General features: G+C 43.0%; 3 protein-coding genes across 4 annotated transcripts in view; 2 read left to right on the forward strand and 1 right to left on the reverse strand.

The window, feature by feature from the left end:
* The window catches only part of ST6GALNAC4 (ST6 N-acetylgalactosaminide alpha-2,6-sialyltransferase 4), a 683294-nt gene that overhangs the window by 400813 nt on the left and 270170 nt on the right, over window positions 1-12311 (forward strand). The gene's annotated exons all lie outside the window — the stretch shown is intronic.
* Window positions 1-12311, forward strand: part of ST6GALNAC6 (ST6 N-acetylgalactosaminide alpha-2,6-sialyltransferase 6) — a 490277-nt gene that overhangs the window by 185705 nt on the left and 292261 nt on the right. The window lies entirely within an intron of this gene.
* Window positions 1-12311, reverse strand: part of COL27A1 (collagen type XXVII alpha 1 chain) — a 187400-nt gene that overhangs the window by 159969 nt on the left and 15120 nt on the right. For both annotated transcript variants that reach the window (XM_070758773.1, XM_070758772.1), the window contains exons 2-4: window positions 9512-9565; window positions 9281-9334; window positions 163-216 (exon numbers count right to left, since the gene is read on the reverse strand). In XM_070758773.1, coding sequence (XP_070614874.1) covers window positions 163-216; window positions 9281-9334; window positions 9512-9565 — 162 coding nt within the window. The remainder of the gene's footprint in view (window positions 1-162; window positions 217-9280; window positions 9335-9511; window positions 9566-12311) is intronic.

The raw sequence follows: 12311 nt of genomic DNA on the forward strand, positions 1-12311 counted from the left end.
CAGTAAATCAAGTTAACTGCCATAAATATTTGCGACTTTCCTAGTCCATTGAGAAGCGGGATTGGGTAGGTGGGGGAGATAGGAATGCAAAATCCTCATGACACAGCAGACTCAAAAACCACAACGCCATGGTAGTTAATACAAGGCTGAGGACCACTTTACCTTCTGACCCTGCCGTGCTTTCCCAGGTGATAATCCAGGGTCACCTTTCTGGCCCTGAAAAAATGGAGATGAAAACTTAGTGTCAGTTTAAAAAAACACACCAAATATTGCAAGATATGAGGACAACCTCCAAGGGAATTTGAACAACAGGGAGACGTTTTCTTTTATTTTATTTAAATAAAATTTGGTCTCCAGAGAAGGGCGGCATACAAATTGAATTAATAATAATAATAATAATAATAATAATAATAATAATAATAATAATAATGGAACTTGTGTCGGAACTACCATTTACCAGTGGCAAAGAACTGGTGGGATCATAAGCCCGAAAAAGTGGTTGAAAATGAGCAAGCAAAACTACTGTGGGACTTCCGACTTCAGACTGACCGAATTCTGAAGCATAACACACCAGACATTGTGATCGTGGAGAAAAAGAAAGTATGGATCATCGACATCGCAATCCCAGGAGACAGCAGAATTGAGGAGAAGCAGCTAGAGAAATTAGTGAAATACGAAGATCTAAAAATCGAGCTGCAACGACTCTGGCATAAGCCCATGAAAGTGGTCCCAGGGGTACTTGGCACGCTGGGCGCAGTGCCAAAGGATCTCAGCGGACATTTGAAAACCATTGCAATTGACAAAATCTCCATCTGTCAATTGCAAAAGGCCACTTTACTGGGATCGGCAAACATAATTCGCCGCTACATCACGCAGTCCTAGGTGCTTGGGAAGCGCCCGACTGGTGATAAAATACGAAATCCAGCATAGTGATCTCGTTTGCTGTGTTGTACTGACATAATAATAATAATAATAATAATAATAATAATAATAATAATAATAATAATAATAATATTTTTTATAAAAAATGCCAAACCAATATACGTGGCAACTGAGTACCATACATCCCAATACATACAAAACTGATCAGATTAAATGTTATTATTACAGTCAATCAACCTATTTACTAAGTACTTAGTAAACTATTTACTTAGTAAACTATTTACTAAGCCTGCACTATTACTATTAGGTTTTTTTTAATCATTCCTATCACCCATCTCCCCCACTTACGACTGTATGACTGTAACTTGTTGCTTGTATCCTTAAGATTTTTATTAGTTTGAAGTTTGAAGTTTTATTGGATTTATATGCCGCCCCTCTCCGAAAACTCGGGGTGGCTAACAACAATCATGAACAATATACAATAAAATCCAAAATCCAATCAATATTAATATTGATTGTTTCTTGATTGCTTATTTGACCCCCATGACAATCATTAAGTGTTGGACCTCATGATTCTTGACAAATGTATCTTTTCTTTTAATTACACTAAGAGCATCTGCACCAAGGACAAATTCCTTGTGTGTCCAATCACACTTGGCCAATAAAGAATTCTATTCTATTCTATTCTATTCTATTCTATTCTGTTCTGTTCTATTCTCATATATTGCCCACAAGATCATATGCTGCAACGTTCTACCTGTCAATGACTATTTCAGCTTCAATCGCAACAACACAAGAGCACTCAACAGATTCAAACTTAATATTAACCGCTCCAAACATGACTGTAAAAAATATGACTTCAGCAACCGAGTTGTCAAAGCGTGGAACTCATTACCTGACTCAGTAGTGTCAACCCCTAACCCCAAACATTTTTCCCTTAGACTATCCACGATTGACTTCTCCAGGTTCCTTAGAGGTCAGTAAGGGGCGTGCATAAGTGCACCAGTGTGCCTTCCGCCCCTGTCCAATTGTCTCTCCTTATCTCATTTATCTTTTCTTCCTTTCAAATATGTTCACCTATACTTTTATATCTTTTCTTCTATTCTTTTCTTTACTTATATTATTACATATCTTTCTCTTCAATGTGTATTATGTATTGGACAAAATAAATAAATAAAATAAAAAATAAATTTCTAATAACAATACACATCTATACTAAGTTACAGTATCATCATTCAATTGTCCCACCTATTTCTCATTATTACTTTCATCATATCTAATTAAAGCATATACATGAATATTCCCTTTATTTCTATCAGCTTATTTAGCTTTTAATTGTGTATTAAAAAACTTTCCTTCCTGAAAATCACCCCTCCCAAATTCTCATAAACATCAGGCCTGTGGCAAGCCGTTAATTTATCACCAACTTCTGCACCGGCTGGACACCTTAAATGCATATGCGAAGTTGCAGTTCAGAAGATTGTATTGCATAAGCTTATACATAGGTCTAGTCAACTGAAGCTCCATGCTAAATTGGCACCAAATAAGGATCAATGGAGTTCAAGAGGGATTGGATTGTTTATGGCAATGTAATGACTCTAAACTGATGACTTGTTTAAGTCCATCTCCACCCCTGGCTTTGCCTGGTCTGCATTAGACCCCATAATATAATCAGAGAGCTTCGTAATGTAAATTTTGAACAGCTCAAAATTCTAAATAGGCTTTTGGAAGTTTTCCAAGTCTTGGGCATAGTGCCAATGATACCCGGTGGGTAATAATCCAGCTCCCCCATCTACTTGGGAATATTGTTCTTTCTTTCCCCCCCCTCCTTTCTCTCCCTTTGTTTAGCTGGGGAGGGGAGTGAAGCCCATCAAATAAACTCATGGATACTTCAAGAACTGATCAAGGTTCCTTGGCAATAAAAGGGAGGTAGATTGTCGTTGCCTTCTGCAACGCGGAGAGACGAAATCTAGACTCTAAATGGAGTTAGGCATGTTTTAGTAGTTAACTTTATTATTGTAGTTTACTTTAGACCATGTGACCCAAAGTGTCGTGTGTTCATCTAATTGTAGGCTCCTTTATAGTTGCGCCAATGTTCTGTTGATGACTCCATTTTTATTTTTTTTTATTTTTTTTGGTCTTTGAATCAGACTTGTTTCCTGCCAACTACAAGGTCAGGTCCATGCAATTCTCTAGTAACTTTCCTACAAAGTGTTTTGCCTCTCTTTACTTATTCCTAGAGTAGAAAGACTCAGACATTTGGCTATGTTACTCAAGGCAGAACTACAATTCTGCCTACTACAATGATTGGATAGAAAATTAAGAGATAAATTATGTATTATTAGTAATTGGTTAATCGCTCCCAGTGACCGATAACACAGGGTTGGCCTTCTTCAGGTCCCATCAGCCAAACAATGTCGACTGGCGGGGCGGTTGGGAAGGGCTTTCTCAGTGGTGGCTCCAGCTCTCTGAAACCAACTGCTTCCAGAGATCTGTACCCTCCCTGCCCTACGGCGAGATTAAGTTAGAACCCACTCCTGGATCAGGTGACTGTGGAGATGCTTGCAATGGTCATTGAGTGTACACAATGTTCACGAGTCACTTTTAACAGCGGCGGCGGCATTTTGAATAGTCACTAAAGGAACTGTCGGCAGCTCAATGAAGACGGCAACCCAGTGTGCAGCAGCAGTAAAAAAAAGCAAATTCCACGCTTGGCTATGATTTAGGAAGGGAATCGAAAATAGGTTGGCAAGTGTTGTATTGCCTCTGCACATTTGGAGCACTGTGTACAGTTCTGGTCACCGCACCTCAAGAAGGATATAATGGAACTGGAAAAGGTGCCAAAAAGGGCAACAAGAATGATCAAGGAAATGGAGCCCCTCCCTTATGAAACCAGGTTGCAATGCCTTGGTCTCTTCAGCCTTGAAAGACGGCGTTTAAGAGGTAACTTGATCAAAGTGTATAAAATCAAGCATGGGATAGAAAAGGTAGATAGCGAAAATTATTTTCTCTATCCCACAATACTAGGACGAGGGCCCCCCCCCTAAAGCTCATAGGTAAGAAAGTGAAGACAAAAAAGGGAAATATTTCTTCACCCAGAGGGTCCTTGGTTTATGGAATTCACTTCCAGAAGAGGTTGTGACAGCTGTCAGCCTGGATAGCTTCAGAGCAGGATTAGACAGGTTCATGGATGCCAAGTGTATCAGTGGTTATTGAAACGGATGTCCAAGTGCCATCTCTATGTTAGTTGTGGCAGGCAGGGTTCCCTTGGGTACCACTTGTTGGGGGTCAAGGGAAAGGGAGGGTCTTGCCTTCTCTTTCTGCTCAAGATCCCCATGGACAATTGGTGGTCCACTGTGTGACACAGAATGCTGGACTCGATGGGCTTTGGCCTGATTCAGCAGGACTCTTCTTATGTTCTTAGATCATGTCGGAGAATACCTGCAGTAAAGCTTTCCTATTTCCTTCGTAGCTCCTTCTATTTTTCTGTGTTTTCCAATTTTTATCAATGCATCCTGTCCTTTAGACAGTCTCTCTCTCACGCACACACACACACCAATCCAGGCCAAGTGGGGAATCGCCTAGCTGGGGGAAATTCTTGGCCGAAGACAGCCAGGAACCCTGGGGATTCAGCCCAGACGTGACCGTCCAATTTCTGAATGAAAACCGGTCAGCCGGTCCAAGCGTTCAGCGAAGTCGTGCTGATAATTCCACTCCACAGCTATTATCAAAGGCACGGCTGCCTTCAAGCAGCACCGAATTGCTGGCTAGGCGTGACTCCAGGAACAGCAAGGCGAAAGTTCAGCGGTGGGAAAGGGAAGGGCGTTTGCAGCACCAATCCGGATTCGGATGGATCCTGGATGTCCAAAACCTGGATCTGATATTTATTTATTTATTAGATTTGTATGCCGCCCCTCTCCGTAGACTCGGGGCGGCTCACAACACAATAAAACCGTTCATAACAAATCTAATAATTTAAAATTTAAAATATTTTAAAAACCCCATTATTAAGCAGACATACATACAAACATACCATACATAAATTGCATAGGCCCGGGGGGAGATATTTCAATTCTCCCATGCCTGACGACAAAGGTGGGTTTTGAGGAGTTTACGAAAGGCAAGGAGGGTGGGGGCAGTTCTAATCTCTGGGGGGGCTGGTTCCAGAGAGTCGGGGCCGCCACAGAGAAGGCTCTTCCCCTGGGACCCGCCAAAAGACATTGTTTAGTTGACGGGACCCAGAGAAGGCCAACTCTGTAGGACCTAATCGGTCGCTGGGATTCGTGCAGCAGAAGGCGGTCTCGGAGATATTCTGGTCCGATGCCATGAAGGGCTTTATAGATCATAACCAACACTTTGAATTGTGACCGGAAATTGATCGGCAACCAATGCAAACTGCGGAGTGTTGGTGTAATATGGGCATACCTGGGGAAGCCCATGACTGCTCTCGCAGCTGCATTCTGCAATGCTTTGGTATAAAATCACCCTTGGAATACGGCATCCAGTTTTGGTTGTCACCATGTAAAACAAAGTGTTGAGACTCTAGATCAGTGTTTCTCAACCTTGGCAGTTTGAAGATGGGTGGACTTCAACTCCCAGATGCTGACTGGAGAATTGTGGGTGTTGAAGTCCACACACCTTCAAACTGCCAAGGTTGAGAAACACTGCTCTAGATAGAGTGCAGAGAAGAGCAACGAAGATGACTAGGGGGGACATAGGCTAAAAAACAGTTGCTGGAATTATATCCACTCACCTGGGTGGAACCAAAGGACGGACTTGCCACACTGGCACAATCGGAGTGGACAACGTGACAGGTTTGTGGGTAGGGGACAAGGGATATGAATTTGCAACTGGGTGGGAAACTTAGATTCAGGTTTCTCACTGGAGGTGCCAGAATGGCTCCAGCAATAAATTGGAACTTTGACTCAGCCTCTGATTCAATTCATGTCCCCCCATTCCCTTCTGTCCTACAGACTATACAGATAGAAACATAGAAACATAGAAGACTGACGGCAGAAAAAGACCTCATGGTCCATCTAGTCTGCCCTTATACTATTTCCTGTATTTTATCTTAGGATGGATCTATGTTTATCCCAGGCATGTTTCAATTCAGTTACTGTGGATTTACCAACCATGTCTGCTGGAAGTTTGTTCCAAGGATCTACTACTCTTTCAGTGAAATAATATTTTCTCACGTTGCTTTTGATCTTTCCCCCAACTAACTTCAGATTGTGTCCCCTTGTTCTTGTGTTCACTTTCCTATTAAAAACACCTCCCTCCTGAACCTTATTTAACCCTTTAACATGTTTAAATGTTTCGATCATGTCCCCCCTTTTCCTTCTGTCCTCCAGACTATACAGATGGAGTTCATGAAGTCTTTCCTGATACATCTTATCCTTAAGACCTTCCACCATTTATGTAGCCCGTCTTTGGACCCGTTCAATTTGATCAATATCTTTTTGTAGGTGAGGTCTCCAGAACTGAACACAGTACTCCAAGTGTGGTCTCACCAGCGCTCTATACAGCGGGATCACAAATCTCCCTCTTCCTGCTTGTTATACCTCTAGCTATGCAGCCAAGCATTCTACTCTCTTTCCCTGCCGCCTGACCGCACTCTCCACCCATCTAGAGACGGTCAGAAATCACGACCCCCTAAATCCTTCTCTTCTGAGGTTTTTGCTAGCACAGAACTGCCAATACAATACTCAGATTGATACAACTTTCAATGAGTCCAGATGTGACTCATTATCAAAACAGCGACAATTCTAGGAAGCTCAACCCATTCCGTCGCCAGATGTTCACCCAACGTGGCAACTCTGTATGCCCACCATACAATTATCACACTCTCGTGTTTTCCATCATGGGCTGATGGTAACGGGGTTTCATAAATCCTGGAGTTCTGGAGACTTCACCTACAAAAAGATATTGACAAAATTGAACGGGTCCAAAGACGGGCTACAAGAATGGTGGAAGGTCTTAAGCATAAAACGTATCAGGAAAGACTTCATGAACTCAATCTGTATAGTCTGGAGGACAGAAGGAAAAGGGGGGAGATGATCGAAACATTTAAATATGTTAAAGGGTTAAATAAGGTTCAGGAGGGAAGTGTTTTTAATAGGAAAGTGAACACAAGAACAAGGGGGCACAATCTGAAGTTAGTTGGGGGAAAGATCAAAAGCAACGTGAGAAAATATTATTTCATTGAAAGAGTAGTAGATCCTTGGAACAAACTTCCAGCAGACGTGGTTGGTAAATCCACAGTAACTGAATTTAAACATGCCTGGGATAAACATAGATCCATCCTAAGATAAAATACAGAAAATAGTATAAGGGCAGACTAGATGGACCATGAGGTCTTTTTCTGCCGTCAGTCTTCTTCTATGTTTCTATGTTTCTATGTTTCTATGTTTTCTATGTTTCTGGGTTTGTGCATGGCCGCCCGTCCAACCGCCGTGGGTTTTTTTCCAAAAGCTTTCTACTTGAGGAATAAGTTCTGTATTTCAAAAAGATCAAGGGCTAAATTCTTCCTTCTCCCTTCCTTTCCCTGCCTCTCCTGTTTAACTGTAAATCATTTTAATGAGGCTTTTCCAGTCAGGGGGCCCCAGGTGACACAGAGTTGGCAAAATGCCCGCTTTCCCCTTAGATCCAAAAGGGGAAAGTTTCCGAATCAGTTTATTTTTTCATGTTAGCTGTCTTTTCATGTTAATTTTCCATGTTAAAAACATGTTCGTAAGGTGTTTTTCATATCAGCTCCCCAAACCCAGCAGATTTGACACCTACGTGAAAAAAAGGCCAGGTGGGACTAGCAAGAGAGCCAGGAGCAAAGTTTAAAGCTTTCGGTTTCCAATATGAAATAATAACAATAATAATAATAATAACAATAATAATAATAATAATAATAACAATAATAATAACAATAATAATAATAACAATAATAATAATAACAAAACAGCAATAACAACAAAACAACAATAATAACAAGAACAACAATAATAATAATAACAATAATAACAACAAAACAGCAACAACAACAAAACAACAATAATAACAAGAACAATAATAATAGCAACAACAATAACTTTGGATGCTAGCAGCAATCTGTATCAACCATTAGTACCAGTGGTATTTGTGACACTCTTTGAAAATGTTCAGTTGACTAAGTTTCATGTTTAATGAATAGAAGTGATAGTAAGGAGGAAGAGGAGGAGGGGAGGAGGAGAAGGAGGAGAAATAGGGGGAGGAGAGGGGAGGGAGAGGGGAGAAGGAGGAGGTGGAAGGAGGAGGAGGAGGAGAAGAGGAGGAGGGGAGGAGGAGGAGGGGAGGAGGAAGATGAAGGAGAAGGAGGAAGATCGACAAGGAAGAGAAGGAACAGAAGGAAGAGGGGGAGGAGGAAGAAGAAGAGGAGGAGGAGGAAAGAGGAAGATGGACAAGGAAGAGAAGAAAGAGGAGGAGGAGGAGGAAAGGAAGAGGAGGAGGAGGAGGAGGAGGAGGAAGAAGAAGAAGAAGAAGAAGAAGAGGTGATATCTTTTATAGTAATTAATATCATCTGCTAGAAGGGAGTGGGGAGGGGGGAAGGAGGAGGAGGAAGAAGAAGAAGGAAGAGGAGGAGGAGGAGGAAGAAGAAGAAGAAGAAGAAGAAGAAGAAGAAGAAGAAGAATGATAATAATTAAAGAACAGCACAAGAAAGCATATATCTGCAAATCCTTTCTCAAGGACATCAATACAAATCAGAGAGTTTAGAGGGCTGGCGGATCAATATTATTATTATTATTATTATTATTATTATTATTATTATTATTATTATTATTCCTTTTTGCTTTCTTAACTCTCCCCCTTTTTTGGAGTTTGTAACTGTGCCTTTAAATGCAGCCCATGTTGGGGTTTGGGGTTTTTTTGACCGCCAATGTATCTCTCTAGTGTCTAATTCTTAATCAGGCAGCCTGCGTCCAGCCAAATGAGTGGAAATATATATTCCCCCACCCAAAAAAAAAAAATCATTAACCGGACTAAAGACATTACACAGTTAGAGGGAGAGGAAGAAAAGGGAACGGAAAAGGAAGGAAAGCAGTTAGAACAAACACTGTTTGGGTCCTTGCCCTCTGTCCCAAATTCGCAAAAACTTTCTACTTAGTTGGCAGGAAAAAAAGCAGCTCAGCTGTTTGGAAAGAAATGCCAGAAACTGGACATGCCCTTGAGGGTCATCTAGACCGATCCTATCCAAGGGGCAGGAAAACTCGTGGGCTTCGTAGCCTTGCGCCAAACTTTTTAAGAACTTCCAGAGATGGAGAACAGCCCTTAAATCCAGAGCTAGTGCGGTAAGAATCAGTTTAGCACAATGTTGGAAACAATGACCGAAAATACAACAATGTTTTAAAAAATGGAAGCTTTTTTCCCTTACCTTTGCACCAGGTGGTCCAGAGCGGCCAGGGTTTCCATGAGGGCCAGAAGGTCCCTAAAAAAGAACAGGCAAAGTCCGGGATGAAGATGTGGTGACCTTGACGCGCCCTTCAAGACATCAGCCCTCCCTTGCGGAAGCTGGTAAACCCATGCAGGCTGAAGCTCAATTGCCCGTTGATTCCTCTTCCACATTCCCTCCCCGCCATTCATTCACTGTGGATCTTGGACTTACCCTTGGTCCTCGCTTGCCAGGAAGGCCCAGGATGCCAGGTAAACCAGGAGGACCCTAGGAAGGGAGGGAGGAGGGAAGGAAAGAAGAAAGAAGGGAGGGAGGGGAAGGAAAAGAGGAAGGAAGGAACAGAGGGAGGAGAGAGGGATGGAGTAAGGGAGGGAGGGGAGGAGGAGGAGGCAGGGAAAGAAGAAAGAACGAAGGGAGGGAGGGAGGGAGGAAGGGAGGAAGGAGAGTGGGGAAGGAAAAGAGGAAGGAAGGAACAGAGGAAGGAGAGAGGGATGGAGTAAGGGAGAGAGGAAGGAAGGAAGGTGGGAGGGAGGGAGGGAAGGAGGGAGGGAGGCAGGGGAGGAAGGAAGGGAGGGAGGGAAGGAGGAGGAGGCAGGGAAAGAAGAAAGAAGGAAGGGAGGGAGGAAGGGATGAAGGAAGGAAGGAGAGTGGGGAAGGAAAAGAGGAAGGAAGGAACACAGGAAGGAGAGAGGGATGGAGTAAGGTAGAGAGGAAGGAAGGAAGGAAGGAAGGAGGGAGGGAGGGAAGGAGGAGGAGGGAGGGAAAGAAGAAAGAAAGGAAGGAAGGAAGGAAGGAAGGAAGAAAGGAAGGAAGGAAGGAAGGAAGGAAGGAAAAAAATACAATTTAGACCTTGGAGTTTTAAAAAAAGTCTTCCCACGATTACACCCATCAAGATCCTTTCCAAACGAAACTACAGGCAGTCCTAGACTTACGACCATTCATTTGGTGAGCATTCAAAGTTACAACAGCACTGAAAAATGCAACCTAGTGTGCCACCTCCCCATTAAATGGTTAAGTGAATCACTTAACTTTGCAGGAAAAAAAATCTCGTGAGAGCACGTGCGCATGCGCTAGAGAGTTTTCAGCCATTTTTTTTGCTTCCATGCATGCGCAGAAGCAAGAAATCGCCAAAATCTCGCACACGGGTGCGTCCTTTCACCAGATTTTGCAAACTCTCGCTGGGACTCACACATGCCACACACCCGAAGCTGCGCACGCAGCTCCGGTTTTACTACTGGTGTAGCAGCAGCATCTCTATCAGTAGGAACCCACTACTGGGTGTACCTTAGTGAATTTACCCCTGGTGTGTAGTTACAACATCCTGGACTTCTTGTAACTTCCCAGGTCTTCAAGGGCAGCCCCATTGCAGTAATCCAAACAGGAAGCTACTAGGTCATGTGTGAATCACCAATACCAGCATCTGTTCTTTGTCGAACTTGACCCAGTCACTGACCAAGCTGGTCACAAAACAAAACTCCTTCATCAAGTAATATCGGAACCGAGTTTGTTTGTTTGTTTGTTTAGTTATTTAGTTATTTAGTTATTTAGTTATTTATTTGATTCGTATGCCGCCCCTCTCCGTAGACTCGGGGCAGCTAACAACAGTAATAAAAACAGCATATAACAATCCAATATTAAAACAGTTAAAAACCCTTATTATAAAACCAAACATACATACATACATACCATGCATAAAATTTTAAAGGCCTAGGGGGAAAGGGTATCTCAATTCCCCCATGCCTGGCGACAGAGGTGGGTTTTAAGAAGCTTACGAAAGGCAAGGAGGGTGGGGGCAATTCTAATCTCTCGGAGGAGTTGGTTCCAGAGGGCCGGGGCCACCACAGAGAAGGCTCTTCCCCTGGGTCCCACCAAGCGACATTGTTTAGTTGACGGGACCCGGAGAAGACCCACTCTGTGGGACCTAACTGGTCGCTGGGATTTGTGCAGCAGAAGGTGGTCCCTGAGTTTGTGTTCCCTCTGGCAAAATCTAGGACAGTGATGGTGAACCTTTCTTTCCTCGGGTGCCATTGGACTGCCATTTATCCGAAATGGTATAGGGCAGTGATGACAAACCTGTGGCATGGGTGCCACAGCTGGTATGCGGAGCCATATCTGTTGGCACGCGAGCCGTTGACCTAGCTCAGCTCCAATGTGCATGTGTGTGCCGGCCAGCTAATTTTTGTCTCGTACAGAGGCTCTGGGAGGGCGTTTTTGGCTTCCAGAGAGCCTCCGGGCAGATGGGGGAGGGCGTTTTTACTCTCCTCCAGCTCCAGAGAAGCCTTTGGAGCTTAGGGAGGGCAAAACACGAGCCTACTGGGCCCACCAGAAGTTGGGAAACAGGCCCTTTCCATCCTCCAGAGGGCCTCCAGATGAAGGTAGAAGCTGTTTTCGCCCTCCCCAGGCATTAAATCATGGGTGTGAGCACTTGTGCATGTGTGATAGTGCAGGCACATGCTTTTTCGGCACACGAGGAAAAAAAGGTTCGCCATCAGTGTTTTTAATAGGAAAGTGAACACAAGAACAAGGGGACACAATCTGAAGTTAGTTGGGGGAAAGATCAAAAGCAACGTGAGAAAATATTATTTCATTGAAAGAGTAGTAGATCCTTGGAACAAACTTCCAGCAGACGTGGTAGATAAATCCACAGTAACTGAATTTAAACATGCCTGGGATAAACATATATCCATCCTAAGATAAAATACAGAAAATAGTACAAGGACAGACTAGATGGACCATGAGGTCTTTTTCTGCCGTCAGACTTCTATGTTTCTATGTTTCTATCACTAGTATCTCCTGCTTGAGTAGAGGGCTGGGCTACATGCCTACAAGGTCCCTTCCAACTCTAATAAATTTGTAAAAAAAAACATCATCACTTCCGCGTCTGAAAATCACTGCGTGGCACTAGAGGCAGTATTTATTATTTATTTATTTATTTATTTATTAGATTTGTATGCCGCCCCTCTCCGTAGACTTGGGGCGGCTAACAACAGTAAAAAGACAATATGAACAAATC

This window comes from Erythrolamprus reginae, chromosome 8 (genome assembly GCF_031021105.1).
Source record: "Erythrolamprus reginae isolate rEryReg1 chromosome 8, rEryReg1.hap1, whole genome shotgun sequence".
Classification (NCBI taxonomy): domain Eukaryota; kingdom Metazoa; phylum Chordata; class Lepidosauria; order Squamata; family Dipsadidae; genus Erythrolamprus; species Erythrolamprus reginae.